This window comes from Juglans microcarpa x Juglans regia, chromosome 1D (assembly GCF_004785595.1).
Source record: "Juglans microcarpa x Juglans regia isolate MS1-56 chromosome 1D, Jm3101_v1.0, whole genome shotgun sequence".
Classification (NCBI taxonomy): domain Eukaryota; kingdom Viridiplantae; phylum Streptophyta; class Magnoliopsida; order Fagales; family Juglandaceae; genus Juglans; species Juglans microcarpa x Juglans regia.
The window spans coordinates 16,236,105-16,253,371 of record NC_054594.1 but is presented as its reverse complement, the minus strand read 5'-3'; the positions used below and the strand labels follow the sequence as shown (position 1 = coordinate 16,253,371).

At 34.8% G+C, this 17,267-nt stretch overlaps 1 protein-coding gene across 2 annotated transcripts; it reads left to right on the top strand.

Moving 5' to 3' along the window:
• The first annotated feature begins 4,002 nt into the window (after positions 1 to 4,002).
• On the top strand, positions 4,003 to 16,511 carry LOC121255425 (non-lysosomal glucosylceramidase-like). 2 transcript variants are annotated; one of them, XM_041155732.1, is made up of 18 exons: positions 4,003 to 4,880; positions 5,231 to 5,341; positions 5,498 to 5,554; positions 5,710 to 5,786; positions 5,876 to 5,975; positions 7,195 to 7,268; positions 7,930 to 8,030; positions 8,467 to 8,570; positions 9,793 to 9,846; positions 9,951 to 10,006; positions 10,103 to 10,141; positions 11,958 to 12,099; positions 12,395 to 12,579; positions 12,966 to 13,033; positions 13,239 to 13,311; positions 13,735 to 13,796; positions 13,938 to 15,204; positions 15,862 to 16,511. In XM_041155732.1, exons 1-18 carry the CDS (start codon positions 4,800 to 4,802, stop codon positions 16,121 to 16,123), a joined length of 2,913 nt encoding a protein of 970 aa, XP_041011666.1. In that variant the 5' UTR covers positions 4,003 to 4,799; the 3' UTR covers positions 16,124 to 16,511. The 2 variants fall into 2 exon arrangements, with proteins under 2 accessions (XP_041011666.1, XP_041011675.1); XM_041155741.1 differs by lacking the exons at positions 5,710 to 5,786; positions 5,876 to 5,975.
• The last annotated feature ends 756 nt before the right edge of the window (positions 16,512 to 17,267 follow it).

The following is a 17,267-nucleotide window of genomic DNA, read 5'->3' as shown; positions in this document are numbered from 1 at the left end:
TCAAACATTAGTTCATGACTTTACAAAAGATGGATTAGGGCGATATATGAAGCATGCAAGACAGACAAGTTTGATTGCGTTAGATTGATGAGACCACAATTGTCTATTATATTAAGGACTATAGGGGCGACTGGGGACTGGGTAGAGATGATTGTAGCATTCATGAGGTTCTTGACGACGAGATCAAAGTAAGATCATGCGGTTTGTCACGTCGATCGACATGGCTTAGTATCTTTGCTCTTCTGTTTCTCATGTTGGTGTCATGTTGTACGTACGTTTTTCTTTGTCTTTTACCTGGTTTATTGTTTGTAAATAAATTTAATGATATGATTAAATATAGATTAGGATTTTCCATAAATTTTCATCTAAATGCTTTTTTCCTATAGATATTTTTTCTAAAGTTATTAGCAGATGACTGTCTGTTTCTCTTAGAATTGTAAAAAGTATTTAAATAAATGATAATGATAGACTTATTACTTATTACTATTCATTTACTACTCTATAGTGTATTTGAAATTTTTATTTTTTTTATTATTTTCTTTTAAGTATTTTTTTAACATCCTTAATTATTATGAAAAAATTTAAAAAATATACAACTTCCTTAATAGTCACTTCCTTAACTATTATGTTCTGCAATTCTTGACGAGACTCAATGAGTCTTATGCTCATTTATAGAGTCAGATCTTATTTTCTGATCTGTTTCCTCCGAAAAACAAAGTTTTTTCTCTTATTTTTCAAGAGGAAAAACAACATGAAATTGTTTCTGACTCTTTATCTTCCAATGAAGTTGTTGTTATGTTTAATAACCATGATTCTAGTAGTCGTGATTCTATGAAAGGTTCTGTTGGCCCTAAGAACAATAAGCAATCTGCTACTCGCAAAGAACACCCTTATTGTACACACTATGGTTTATCAGGTCACACGGTTGATAAATGTTACAAAATTCATGGTTATCCACCTAGATATAAGGCAAAACCTAGAAACTCCACTGCTAATGAAGCCACTGCTAGCCAATCAATTTCAGTTTCGGTTTCAGTTTCACGTTTTCCTTTTTCTCAAGAGCAATGTCAACATCTCTTTACATTTCTTCAATCTCATTCTAACCCATCTTCTATGAATCAAACAGGTACAATTTCTTCACCCACACCATCATCCTCATCTACACCTACTCCTTCATTTTTGTCTTCATCTTTTAGTATATATTTTGATTATTTTTTTTAATATATTGCATGGCACTACATTGTGTTGCCACATCAAGGAGATAAAGTGAGTGATATAAACTAAGTTGCATAATAGCATTACTCTATAATTATCTATCTAAAATATTTATTTCTATTATCTCCATTTGACCTTTCTTTACATTTTTAAAAGAAAATTTTAAAACTTGATGGGCTATGTCACTCATCGTAGTGGGATAGGACTAAGCTAATAGCATAATTTGTAGAATTTTATTAAATTTTAATACCAAACTTTCTAACCATTTAATACTACATCAAGAAATCATGAAAAATGATAGTTAAAAAGATGATGAATAAAAAGTCTAATCTATTTTAAAAAAGAAGTGTGTTAGGTTTACACACAAATCTTATATAAAGAAGTTTATATGCTGATTTTCTATTTATTTTATAATAAAAAAGAAGATGTTACACCAAAACAAATTACATAAACTACGTTAATATGTAAATTTAATGGGCAAGCATTTATTTTTATAAAATATAAGGATGCGTTTAGATGTTGAGATAATTTTAGATGATCTAAATTGATTTGTAAATAATAATATTTATACTTTTGAATGTAAACTAAATTTAATATATGTGTTTAAATATATAGAGTAAGTTAAAATGTGTTTAATTTTTTTTATAAAAGGTTAAAAAAATAATACATTTCATCAATAATTAATTTGATTGACATAAATTTTTGTTCGAAACGTAGCTTAAGAATTTCGATTTTAACAACTTTCTCACCGACATCCGTCGGTTTGTACGCATCAAAACAAACACTGGAGCCACGCGTTAAGTATGGAAGCGCAGTAGTGGCAATTACAAGCCTTCATTGCGACCAAATGCGATCTTGAAAGCATGGTCTCGTCGGGGGGCCCTCCAAACACCACACCAACGTTTTAACAAAAGCATATTGCTAAATGTATACGATATATCAACCTCATTATTTGAAGCCACGCAAACCAGCTAATAAGATGGATTGGACATACACACCTACTCGATCGAGAGCTATTTTCCTCAAGGAATTTCTAAAATTAAATTCCTTCCCACAACTATAAAGTTTATTAGCTTTGTGATGCTGAAAAAGCCCCCCATGCCAGCATTTATTCATTATACCCCAAAGAATACATTCATGCAAATGTCGGAATATAAATGAAGTGATATCGTTACATTATGACATGATATATCCTGTAATTAAAATTGCTTATATAACAATCGGTTTTAATGATATTTTATTATATGATAAAGTTAGAATAATTCCATGCATATGCATACCCTGAAAGTATTAATAAATGATTTTCAGAACTTTTGGAGTTTTTAAATCTAGAGTAGAGTGGAAGAGAAATAGATATATAAAGAGATTAAATGAGTAAATTTTTTTTAGACATCATTAAATAATAAATAAATATTTTAAAATACATTTTACCTGAATTTATCTCTCGAGCTCAGATAAAAAAAAAAAAGGTTTAAATTACCTAACTCATATGAATATTTTATATCATAAAGTATTTTCTTACAAATTGGGATAGAAAAAACTTCCTCCTATACATTTATAAAAATAACATATATCATTTCATCATGTGACAAATATATATTTAAGTTAAAAAAAAAAAAAGCATCATGTAATCCTTCATTAATATATATATATATATTTTTATTTTTAAATGAATAAAAAGAAATTTTAAGCTCCGTTTTGATATAGAAATACTTTCACATCATCTCATCTCATCATTATAATTTTTTTAAATTTTTATATAAAATATTTAATTTTTTTAAATATTAAAAAAATAATATTTTATTTAATTTATCTAAATTGATGTTATATCATCGTATTTCATCACGTGAAGGGAGGGAGCTTGACACACTAGCCTACTTTTATAGAATCTTCAAAGTTCAATGTCCCGAGTAGCGTGGATTTTGCCCTTTCAAGTTGAAGCTTTGGTCCAAAATGGATGGCCATGGGCGTGGGTAATAATAGTCCACACCATGACCACTTTGCATGTAGTCTCGACTATATAATAACTACAAAAGCACCGCCATCAATTATTTATTTGTACGGCACAATCGTCGACACCCAAACACCACTTTTACTGCTCATCGTCATCGTCGTCATCATACAAATCTATTTTAATAGTAAATTACAAATTATAAAAATATAAAAAGTAGTGGTCGAATGCACAGCCGACCATATTTATATTCGGTAGTCCTACGCCCACCCAACAATCCACCGTCACCCCCTCGGTACCGTACTAAAATAATATCATTTTGGTACCTTTTAAAAGTAGTGGCCAAGGAAGAAAGAATAAATAGAAAAAATCTATTCATCATTTTAATTTATATCATATTTTTATTATTTTATAATGTGATATTAGATGATAAGTTTATAAATAAAATATAATAAATAATTTTTAATTACCTAATATTATATTATAAAATAATAAAAAAATAATAAAAATTAAGATGATAAATAGTATTACTCAAATAAAAATAAACGCAGGAATTAACGGGCGAATAAACCTCGCGAACTAACTTCTCAAATGCAATGGAAAATATTCAGTCTGAAAAATAATTTTATAAATAGACATAATTTAATATAATTTATCAGATTATAAATTTATTTTTATTATAAAATACGTCTAATAAATTAGATAAAATTATATTAATTTATAAAATTCTATATTTGAAAATATAATTTTTTATTTCTTATTTTTATAAATTATTTTTATTTATTGAAAAATCAAAACATAAAGAAAGTAAGCAATCTTAGTCTGAAATAGACTATCAACCGGAGTATATACATCCAATACCTTTTCAGTTTTCACTCTCTCGCTCGCTCCCGCTCTTGATCCAGCAGAAACAAACACCGCACAATATTTAGACAGTGAAAGCTATTCTTTTGAGAGAGTGAGAGAGAGCAGAGCGTAGCGCCACCTGGCGATCTCGGAGGCGGTGTTCAGACGCTTCAAAGTTACAGGCGGCGGATCCTGTGCACGCCACGCCACGACGGAGCTTTTCGATACTATATGCTCATGTCCCTCCGACCAATCAATTCATAATTACTCGAGACTCTTTTTCATTACTATCAACGTTTTGTTTTGTTTTTTTTTTTTTTTTTTGCCCTCTCTTCTTAACTTCCTTTTACTCTAAGTCGAATCCCGATATATTCGGTCCTCTTTTGACGTTTCGGTGGATTGAATTTCGGTGTTTTGGGATCGGATCGGATCGAATCGGACGGCTCCGGAGGTTTGAGGATTGTTTAGTGTTTCGGATCCTGTGATCGAGACTGTTGTTCGTATATCTAGGCACAGACAAATGGAGGAATCGCATTTATGATCTTTGTTTCGAAGTCGAAGCAAACTTCCTTGGTTTTCCCTTGTACGCTTTGATCGTTGTTGTTTGGAGCTAAAGGAAGTCGAGTGGTATTTATTATCGCGTTTCTGAGAAGAATTTGTGGGGGGAGTTTGGACGGGTTTTGTCTGAGACTTGAGCTTTATAGTTTTTTGGTACTTCGGTTGGGATTGCGCAAGTTTTTTGAAAAAGATTTGTGTGGGATATATATATTATAGAGGATTAGTCGACATGGTTAGTGGGAATTTGTTCCATTGTAGAAAGAATTCATGGCCGCCCGAGGAGTATATCAGCAGGAACACTTTGCAGTTGGTAAGCTTTTATGTCGCTTGCATTTTTTTTTTTCAAAAATTAATTTCTAATATTCATTGGACTCTATTTGGTTGCTGAGAAACTTTAAGAATGAAAAAAGAAAAGGCAGACTTTGAAAACTAGAATTTTCGCTTTATTTACCAGATAGATAGAAATTGAAAAGAAACAATATCCGCTTAGAAGGATTGCTGTGCGATTTAAATTGTAGTGATGCACTTCATAAATGGTACATTGGTTTTGTCAAAACAATTATTGTCCATTACATGAAAGTTGATTGTTGTAGTTAGGATATCTGGTTTTAATATTGTACGTTGACTAATTTTTCTTTTTTCTGTGAGTGTTTTTTGTAGTTTGATTTCGATAGTGCTGCCCCTCCGGAACAAGCCTGGAGGAGGAGATTAAATAGCCACGCTAATATTCTCAAAGAATTTAGTGTCACATTTATGGACGCAATAAGGATGGTAAGAGATTGTTCTCATTCTTATTAGTTCACTGATTGTGGAAACAGACGTGTGCAATATTTAATCTTGTGCATAGTTTATCCTATATTTATATAGATTTTCAATTTCCTTTCCCAGTTATGTCCCACTCACTATTTTTGAATTTTGAATTTCAAGGTTCGACTAGGTATACGATTGTGGTCCTACGTCAGGGAAGAGGCTTCACATGGGAGGGTAATTTCTATTTTTCCTTAATGGGGAGGTCATTCATGTTAGATCTATTTGAACGAATAAATAAATATAGGAATAAATAAATGTTTTTACATTTATTTTAGGCCATTGAAACTTAGCTTCAGAAACCTGAACTGCGACTGGTATTATCTCTGCAGAAAGCACCTATTGATCCTTTCACTCGAGAAAGTTGCAAGCCATCAGCATCTCAAGGGGTTCCGCTTGGAGGGATGGGGTATGTGATGTATCAAAGTATAATGCTTCATTTCTTGTTTGTAATAACTTTTATTAATCATAGAGGATCTACCTCTGTTTATGTCACAGGAGTGGCAGCATATCTAGAGGTTTTAGAGGGGACTTTAGGCAATGGCAAATTGTTCCTGGTATATGCGAACCTTCACCTGTCATGGAAAATCAATTCTCAGTAATGCTCTGACTTAGCCTCATCTACTTGCTTGAGGTTTTTATTTTCAAGATATATATGATCCGTGCGTTTTGACATTTCTGTGTTTTTGACATTCACAACTTATCTGGTGTTACAAGCCATGGTTTTTTATGTATTTTTTGCATGCCATCTCAGATAAGAATTGCATGCAGTAAACTCTTTATGTGAGTGTATAACTGAAAATAGTTTGGTAGTTCATAGATCATATCAAGCATATTATGAGTTGAAGTGCTTCCATAAAAACATTGTCGCTAACTGTGAACTGAATCAAATGTGAAACGAGAGATTTTCCGTTAAAAATTTAAATACTGAGAGCTATTATATGTAGATATATGATGAAGCAAAAAAGTTATGGTATTTATGACAGAAAGATGCTAAGCATGCACCAAAAGATCTTGTTTCTTCATAACCTCCCTCTCTTTCTCTCTGTGCCTCTCTCTTTTTGCATATGTGTGATCAGAGGCCTCATACTTCTTTTATTGGTGAAAGTTTACATTTTAAGAGTTTACTATGCCATTTAATTATATTCTGAAGCAAAAGAAGAAAAATGAAACGAGAGAAGTGAGATAGTTGCTGGATACTGAATACCATTAGCAGTAAGCATGAGCAACAGCCGCTTAGTCAGTCTTGCACAAGGAACCAAGCAATTATTGTTGCCTTCAAAATGGGATATCACTGCTTCAAAGGAATGCAGGGCAGGCTGAACTCTAAGATCATCTGGAAACTATTCTGCCTTGTGATAAAATTACAAAAAAAATCAGTCATGGGTCTCTTACCACTCTTATTTTCATTGTCATAGATGTAACACCACTGGCGCAACAATCAGTTAAATAAGTCTATTAGTTATGCAGCCCAAGCCTAACATGGGAAGCAGAAGGGTGGAGAAACCAGAAATCATCTTATCTTTTTGACGTCAATTATCACCGGACACTTTTGGCAAATTGAATGTGTTAAGGGCCTTCTCATTTGTTCTATTTCCAACAAAGGGGCATGTTAGGATATTAAACATTAGGAGAGTGTAATGATTTCCCCACTCAGTTGGATAAAGAGAACCTTGATTTATAAAGACCGATATTTGTATGTCCTCTTAGTTGCTGTGGAAGAAGCAAAAGATCCCTGTCCTACTGTGCAAAGTTGGCATGTGGATTTGTAACCATGAATTTACTTCTGATTCTACTCTGTTCTTTTGCTATTTCAGATTTTTATATCAAGAGATGGTGGGAACAAAAATTTTGCATCCGTTTTGGCTCCAGGCCAACATGAAGGGCTGGGGTAAGAAAAAATCATGAAGTTTTAAACACTTTATCAAAGCAATCATGATTTGAATTTATAGGTTATTGCAATATTTCAGTCCTAATGCTCTTAGTTTGACATGATTTGAATTTACATGCTTATGTACAGATGCTCTTACATAAGTTCTAACTTATTCCCCTAGTATGATCCCATGGATCTTCCTTGTAAGTGATTCTGTGTGTTGCCATAGATATTAACTAGTCAAATGGTTTGGAGATAACCTGATGTAAGACCTGCCAAAACAAAATTTTAACTATGCCTTTTGATCATATTGTTAAATTGGGAATCTGTTTACCCTTTTAGGCATGAAAAGGCAATCTTGGTGCTCTCTCGTTATTAGGAGAGCGATATATATTGTAGATGAATGTTCGATAGTGATCTAAATTAAGTGGGCATTGGCAGATTTCAATAATCAACTATAAGGTCCTTGACTTTTAATGGAGATGCCATTAAGAGTTAATACCTCTACTAGATGGATTCTGAAGATCCTGTTTTTAACTTCATGACTGAGAGCGACTGATCTCTGGTTATTGTGAGGGAAGAATGGAAGAAAGAATGTATGAATCCACTCATTTCCTCTGATTTAGAGGTTTAAAAGCAGAAATTAGATATGTTACTGATTAGTTTCATGTGCTGACAGGAAATCTGGTGATCAGGGTATATCTTCGTGGGGCTGGAATTTAAATGGTCAGCATTCCACATACCACGCTTTGTTTCCAAGAGCATGGACAATATATGATGGTAACATTCCACTCCATTGTTTCTATTTGCTGTATGTACAGATATCTTAGGTAATTTCATTTTGCTGCATGAACTACCACTCAATTGTCGCATACACCCCATAAACGTTTGACTCACAACTTCAACCAAATTTTAAAGTTTCAATGGTAATTTTTGCCTCCACTAGAAATTGCTTTAGTTTGGATAGGCATATATATAAAAGGACAAAAATACCTTAAAATTAAAGCTAAGTCTTTCAATTGTAGTGGATGTGCAGTTTCATCTTTTATATATATTTCTGTCAAAGTTGATGGCTATTTTTGACGGAGGGTGGTAACTGACACTGAAACTTTATTTTAGGGTTCGAGGCATTGAGTACAAATGTATGTGTGGCACATTTTGGACATTGTTCATTTTGTTTTCTTGGATTCTTATTTTGAACACACCTTTCTTGTAGGTGAACCAGACCCAGAACTCAAAATATCTTGTCGACAAATATCACCATTCATGCCACATAATTACAAGGATAGCAGTCTTCCTACTGCTGTTTTTGTTTACACGGTATGTTTATTCAATTTCTCGTCTCAGATTACTGTTTAATGACATGGATCCTAGCTCCATAACCACAAAGATGTTTGCAAGAGCTAAACTCTCTCTAAATTCTAGCATCTATTTATGTAGGTGGTTGGTAATTAAATGATGTATACTCATACATGTGATAGAATAGGTGTATCTCACAAGAAATGCATCTCATATGACTGCTGTCGCATGGTTTTATTTGAGTACTGCCCTCAGTCGCATCAAAACAATATGCAATATTGTCATAATATGCATTGCTGATTTTTTTTTTTTAATAGGCCATTGCTGGTTTTTTTTAATAGGCCGTTGCTGATTTGAAAAAATACTACAAAATGTCGTATCTTTTTCCATTAATTCCATTAATATTTTATCATCCCTATCTATATGCCCGATCCCTTTCCATGTAAATATTTTGGAATATCTCATTCAATTATTTGTTTGCATTCCTTGACCTGAAAACAGTGTCCATGCTATTTAGCATGGTTATTGATGTCCTTTTTTAAAAAAGAAAAAGAATGGTTACTGATGTGGAGTAGCTAATTGTGCTGTAATCAAATGTGCTTTTTAATTCAAGTCTGGTTGTCCAGTTTCTCAAGTAAGCAAATATAATGTGTTTTATAATTTAAACTTGAATTTGCCACCAACAATTTGCATCAGCAAGCGAGCCTCTAACTCAAGAAGCATCTTCAAAACATGAAAGAACAAGATGGAGGTTGAGGTTGCTGGTTCAAGACCAACTGGGTGCCTTTGTAAATTACCAATAAAATAATGTATACTGTTTGCATTAAAGCTCTTGTCATAAAAGTTATGAGTAAATCCTATCAGTGAATCTTAGCAGACTGTAGATAAAGCCAAAGACATTCTTTTTTATAAGTATAAATTTCATTGAAAAGCGCAAAAGGCGCACTCATGTATACAGGATGTATGCAAGGTAGTCACCTATCTATAATTAGAAAATGATACAAAAAATATGGAGATTAACCCATTAAATTCTATTGAGCTCCTCCATCGTTCATTCACGGTCCTCAAAATTTCTATAAAATCCTGTTACTCATCTCAGCAACCTGTATACAAAGCCAACAATGAGTAGTCTGATGACCTTTGGGAGTCACTGTTTAAGGGACAGTTTAGTGCATTTTCTGATAAGTAATTTTTTGGTGATTTTGATTACTGGCTTTGAGACTGGTACTTTTTCCTGCTGCAGTTGGTTAACACTGGTCGAGAAAGGGCTAAAGTCAGCCTTCTATTTACGTGGAAGGTAAGATTACTCCTTGTTGCCAGAGTTTCGGTACCCTTAATCCAAGCAATTAAAAGGTATAGCATAGTTTCTTGGATATTCAGTCATGGTTTTCTCTTGTGCAGAATTCAATTGGTGGCATCTCGCATCTTTCAGGAGATCATGTTAATGAACCATTTATGTGAGTACATGTGCTAAAAAAGGTTTATTTCTTTCCTTCATGTTCCCTGCATCTTATCAGTTTATATTTTTTACTTTCTTCTCTTTCTTTTGATAGAGGCGAAGATGGAGTCTCTGGCGTACTTCTACATCACAAGCAAGTCATAAAACCTTAATAGCTATATATGACGGTTGGTTTGCGTAATTCTCTTGATTATTTCAATGCTTTCATACATTAAGTGAGGGCAAGGTATTTAACAGAAACACCCCCAGTGCTGTGAATGCACAAACACAATGGGAGAGAGAGGAGGTGGGGGACAAGGGGAAGACTATAGCACCCTATCAAGAGAAAAAAAAATATGCCTAGTACAAAAATAAATGAGGTCTGCATCTATGGTCTTTGTAGTATTAGGGAAGAAATAGCTGAAATCAGTAGAGTACAAAAAATAAATAGTTATGTTACCAATCTAATTTAGATAGATTCAAATGTTTTAAGGGCATATTAGGAATGAATTAGCAGATAATATAAAAGCATCTGAATAAGCTCTACTAGGCATCTGCCTTTTACTATCTCTTATTCATGGCAGACACCTGATGAGATTTGTATTAATATGTTAGGCCCCTTTGGTGTTTTGGGCACTCCTTGTTCTGAACAAGTCATAAAATGATCGAAACACTAAAAAATGTTAGCATGATTTTGGAAGTCATCACGACTTTGAGGCCTTGCTCTTGATTCAACCACCTCTAACGCAGTTTTACACCTCAAGCCTGATTTCTCGCTCAGGTTAAGGCACTTGGGACATGGATTTGTTTTGACTCATTGGGGTTTTTTTTGTGGGGAAAAAATACAGTCCTTATGAAAATTATTATCCTATATGCGGCAATTTTGGTAGACATTTGGACTTGAATTTTGATGACTTACTTAAAATCAATATCTCAATATCTAGGAAATATGTGAATTAGTTATATTATTTATCGGTGGTATTAAAAGATTTGCCTACTCTTGGAAATTTATTTAAAGCTAAAAAATAAACCTTTATATATCTTCAGAGCACTAAGGTTTAGAAAGTCAGAGTAAGTGAGATAGTTGCCTTCTTATTTTTATTTTTCTTCCTATATGCCATTGTCAGCATGTTGAAACTCCTGCATTGTTTTATACAGGCAATAAAAACCCCCCATCTGTTTGTATGGTTTCTACTTGCTAAATATTTTGGAAGCTTGAAAGCTAAGAGAAATAAAATTATTTGACTAGTGCATATGCATTTTGGAACAATAAAAAACATAAAGCAAGAGATAATCTTTTAGTCTCAGGCAGTAAGTTCCAATTAGAAAGAGTGTTGACCCACCCATGGGTAGCCCAAGTGGTAAGGGCGAACTTGTGTGCATGAGCCCCATGTCACAGGTTCGATTCACTTGGGATCAAACTGGGATTTAAGTGGGAGGTCATGGCGGTGGGTTTCTGTGCTCATCTCCCTGGGGTTTTAGGTTCCATGGGTGAGTCCTAAGGGCTCTGCCATAGGGTGGTTCCCCTGTCATAAAAAAATAAAATAAAAAGAGTGTTGAATGTGATGTACACGTAAAATGGATCGGTGATGCCATCTAGGAAGCAGGCATTATATGGTTCTTTATAGGTGTGGCAACTTCTCTGGAAAAATACCCTACCTTTGGTTGGGGAATGGTCAAGGAGATTGTTTTGTTGCTCTTTTATTAAGGTGCATATTTCTTGGCGTCTGCGTCCTTTTTGTTTTGTTGTCTTTCTAAACCAATGTTGCATTTTGCATAATTTCTATTCTGTGTTTATTTGAAACTTTTGTTTCTGCTCATATGTTATATGCTTAAGGAGAAACATTATTATTAGATGGAAGATTTGAAGTTACTGTCATTCACAACTTCGTCAATTTTTTTTTTTAAATGAACTAGTTAACTCTGCAATTAGATTTCAATTGTTTCTTAGGATTATGCCAATGTTGCAGGACTGCGAAAGGCAATCCTCCTGTTACTTTCGCAATAGCTGCATGTGAAACTCAGAATGTGAACGTGACTGTTCTTCCTTCTTTTGGGCTGTCTGAAGGAAGTTGCATTACTGCAAAGGACATGTGGGATAGAATGGCCAAGGTAATTGTTCGTTATTGTTTCTTTTTCGGCCAGGGGCTGGGGATGGTATGCGTCTTTGCTTTGCGCCTTCTTTTTTCATAAAGAGTCACTATAGTTCTCTGGTCATTTTTTCCATATAGAGCTTGGAACTGAGTACATAGTGGCCATAATTACTTTTGAATTTTTCGGTTACTAAGGTTCCACATATGTAGAAGTCACAACTTCGTTACAATTTTTAAGCTTGTGATTGAGTATTGGCTCTAGGGTTCTAATGGTCGAAAGAATTCACTCTTAACTCTATTGCTTGTATCTTTAGGATGGTCAGTTTGATCGAGTTAACTTCAGTTCTGGACCAAGCATTGCCTCCTCACCTGGAGAGGCAGTTTGTGCTGCAGTTTCAGCCTCTACATGGGTGGAAGCTCATGGGAAGTGCACCGTCGCATTTGCTCTTGCATGGTCATCTCCAAAAGTAAAATTTTTGAAGGGAAGCTCATACCATAGGTATTATGCTCTCCTTTACCTGGTCTTTATGTACTTGTTTGTGTGTTTGGTAAGTTACACTTGAAACTCTTCTCTTAAATCGGAAATTACCAACTTGCCTATGATTGCAGTGGTAATTTAAGAAGATGCGTTTTGACCTTTTCAAATATTTTGAGTAGAAAGGTTTGGGAAAAGATGTGTACATTGTCAGGCTCATAATAATTAATATAAATTTACAAGTATGTTATAGGTACTTGCTAGTTTAAAATCAAGTGGTGAATTTCTGTACTCCCTTGTGTGTAATGGTTGGAAATTGTGTCATTGTCTTTTGTGTGACAATTATTTCCTAAGCATATTCATTTTTCTTTCATTTGATTTTTTTTTTCTTTTTCCCTTTTTGGTTGTAGGAGGTACACAAAATTTTATGGCACATCTGAAAGAGCCGCCTTGAACTTGGTGCATGATGCACTAACTAGTATGTATCTTTTGGTTTAGATCTGTTCCATATTCTATTGAAGCCAGGCCCTATTTCAGGCCGCCATTTGCTGTGTTTAAGTACTAAGCTACTGAAATATTGTAGTTTGCACTTTTTCATTTTTGTTATAAGCTTCCCAAGGGTGATGTATGTTTGAGAATGCTATGCATCTTATGACATGATATTATCTTGAAATCTTGAACAGATTATAAGCGGTGGGAAGAAGAGATAGAGAATTGGCAAAGTCCTGTCCTGAATGATGAAAGGCTTCCAGAATGGTAATACTAGTCAAACTAATATAATTTTCTACCAAAATTTCACTTGGTGTTATAAATTTGTGAAAGGCTTCAGAAGCCCATCAGAAGAAGCCTTTTTAGTCTTGATGTTGGACATTCAAATCTTTCGATGTATTAATTGTGCCAAAATATTTTTTAATTCCAAAAGTTGTCTCGGGTGCCTACAAGGAACCCTTCATGTTTGGTGAGCTCTCGAGCACCCTTGGTATGCTTCTTCTCAACAAATACTCCACAACTTCCACATAATGGGTCTCAAAATCACATCAATAGCACTGGGTCTTTATGGCTTGCAAATCTTGTCCCAGTGATTTGCTTGAGTAATTGGTGATTTTGATTCGTGCTATATTTTCTTGATTTCTTTACTCTTTCATGGTAGATACATAATGCTGTGTCCCATATTTGCAGGTACAAGTTCACGTTATTTAATGAGCTGTACTTCCTGGTTGCTGGTGGAACAGTCTGGATTGGTAGTCTTCTATGCTATCTTTTGCATCTTAATATTTTACTAGGAGAATTTGGTTTCCTGAGAACAATGATATTAGCAATGTCTTTTGCCTGTGGCTACATTTTTGTCAGAAATAACAGACTGCTTTAATCTTTTTTAACAGACTCTTCTTCTTCAAACATGAGAAATGATCAGCATCAATTAGTAGACTTGGAAAATACCGATGTCAGAGTAACTGAAGCTAAGGACAACAGAAAAGACTTGGTTTTTCAGCATACTAAAACTGGTACTGAACTAAAAGACAAAGATGAAGATGTATTTCCAAAGGGTTCTTGTGAAGATGCTGCAGTGGTTCCTGTGAAGAAGGGACATTCCAATTACCCTTTGCGGCCCCTCACATTGCTGGACCCACCAGATGAAAGTGATGATGTCGGAAGGTTCCTATACTTGGAAGGTGTGGAGTACATCATGTGGTGCACATATGACGTACACTTCTATGCTTCATTTGCTCTTCTTGAGCTGTTTCCCAAGATTGAACTCAATATTCAACGTGATTTTGCGAAGGCTGTGTTATTTGAGGATGGAAGAAAAGTAAAGTTTCTGGCAGAGGGGAATTGGGGAATTCGTAAGGTTAGAGGAGCGATTCCTCATGATCTGGGAACACATGATCCGTGGAATGAAATGAATGCATATAATATTCATGATACAAGCAAATGGAAGGATCTGAACCCAAAGTTTGTGCTTCAGGTGTATAGAGACTTCGCTGCAACTGGGGATATGTCATTTGGTGTTGATGTTTGGCCAGCAGTTCGTGCTGCCATGGAATATATGGAACAGTTTGATCGGGACGATGATGGTCTCATTGAGAATGATGGGTTCCCAGATCAAACATACGATGCTTGGACGGTTCACGGCGTGAGTGCTTATTGTGGATGCTTGTGGCTTGCTGCACTCCAAGCTGCAGCTGCAATGGCCGTTGAACTAGGCGACAAAAGTTTTGCCGAAAGGTGCAAAAGCAAATTTTTGAAGGCCAAACCATCATTTGAGGAAAAATTATGGAATGGTTCTTATTTTAACTATGACAGTGGCTCAAGTAGCAACAGTAAATCCATACAAGCAGATCAACTGGCAGGGCAATGGTATACAGCATCCTCAGGGTTGCCTTCACTTTTTGATGATTTCAAAGTCAGAAATTCTCTTCAGAAAATCTTTGATTTCAATGTAATGAAAGTTAAAGGAGGCGGAATGGGTGCAGTAAATGGGATGCATCCCAACGGAAAGGTGGATGAGTCTTGCATGCAATCACGTGAAATATGGACCGGTGTCACCTATGGAGTGGCAGCTACAATGATCTTAGCTGGAATGGAGGAGGAGGCATTTAAAACTGCTGAAGGTATTTTTATTGCAGGCTGGTCAGAAGAAGGATATGGGTAAGTTCCTTGCATGTGCCTTAATCATTTGCATGTGATTTGATGCCTCGTTAACTTGATCAAATAATCAAATATGTCAATATTTTCATTTTGATCATATTTGTGGTGTGGGATGACCAACAATGATAACAGCGATTACCTACTGATAGCCATGACATATTAAACAGGGTCTAAGATTTCTGAGATTTGTGTTATATTACTTTAGCTGAACTGGTGATGGAAATTTTCACAAAGCTGCAAATATTATACAATGTCAGCCAAAATCAGCTCTTTGAGCCATGTTTAGGGCTGTTTTGGTGCTTTCTGAAAATTTGGTCAGGCCTTGGTCCAGTTGTAACTCCTCTCTGGTTTATATGAAAACCATACTTATATTGCTTAACAGTTGACCATACAATGCCTTTTCCATTTATGTTGAACCTGTACAACTTAAAACAGCCCTTTGTTAGAAGTCCAACCTGGGTAGATTATCCTTGGTTGGAACTTGGGTGTGTGCTCTGTCCTCCGCCAAACATAATGCAATGTGTACCTGTCAGTATCCCATGTAAGATGCCAAGACCTCACAGTTTGGAACTGCATATGTTAGGGGGCTGTTTTATCTTCTCCGATAGGCTCTATATGTATTTAATTTGAGACATCTTCCTATTCTGTCACTTGCAGATACTGGTTCCAGACTCCGGAGGGATGGACAGTGGACGGCCACTTCAGATCTCTTATATATATGAGGCCACTCTCAATATGGGGTATGCAGTATGCATTATCATTGCCCAAGGCAATTCTTGATGCCCCTAAGATTAATTTCATGGACAGAATCCACTCATCTCCTGGTAGTTTTAGATCCTCTAACAATGAAACAGGCGTTAGAAAGATAGCCAATAAAGCAAAGTGCCTTGGAAATTCTGTTTTCCATTGTGCTTGCTGATTGTAGCGTGTACGGGTTCGTTCCATCATTCATTGTAAAGAAGTGTTTATCATATTTATCCTTTTTTCCTCAAACCCACAGGTAGAAATGGAACACTAGTTTAGGTTTGGGGGAAACTGTTTCTTTTAGAAAATGGCCATAAATGGTCGGGCAGCAATCCTGCCAATCCATTTACATGATATATAGAGTAGTAGGTCTTTCCCTTTTATCAATTTTTCTTTTTAGAATTTTTTATTTTCTTCTTTGTTGTAAAGTGAATAGGTAATAATATCCTTCATCGATTTAAAACAAAGGGTACTTTTTAGTTTATGTGTTTTTGTTGTTACAGCCTGAATACTGAACAAAAATTTAATTCAAGTCTATAAAGTGCAAGATTTCAACTGGGCCAGATAGTTACCATAATCTCTTGATGCAGCTCTCTCTCTCTCTCTTTCACCCTATGTTATCACCATCTTTCTGTCAAAAACTTCCTCCTGCATCCGAAAGTAAAGTATTGTGGCATCTTCAGTTTTGTGATAAGAATCTATTGCCTATATAATTTCTAATGCATTTTCTTTGTATTCTATTGAATCATCTCATTATTTCATTTCATTTTTTTATTTTATTTTATTTTATTTTATTAATATATCCCAACCTTTTAGCATAATTGTATTCTTTGTTAGCACAAGAAATCCACTCCATTTTTTTACAATAATATTTAAGAAAATGTTTGAAAGATGAAATATTTCCAATCATTTATGATTACTATTTTTATTTTTATTTTTTTGGATAAGACAAAATGTATTAATTTTAAATCATAAAATAGTGTGGTACAAAGAAGTAATAGCCTACTATACAAAATCCCTTCAAAACATGATGCATCGGCTTTGCAAAGTTAATCTAGAGAGAGAGCCTAACAAAGAAGGTTAGAGCAGCTTGAGCATATGACGCCAGCACCAAAACATGATACACAATAGTGTGGCATCTTTTTCAACACAAGCTGCATGCGTGCACCAGCTTCATTAATAGAAAATTAATACATGATAGTCAGGTAATTATTCCCCTATATTTAAGGGTGTGCATCTGGACCTGAAATTTTTTCCGATCCAGTTCGAAATCCGGACATTCGGGGACAGTCAAGGCGGTTATCTGCCTGGATTGAACC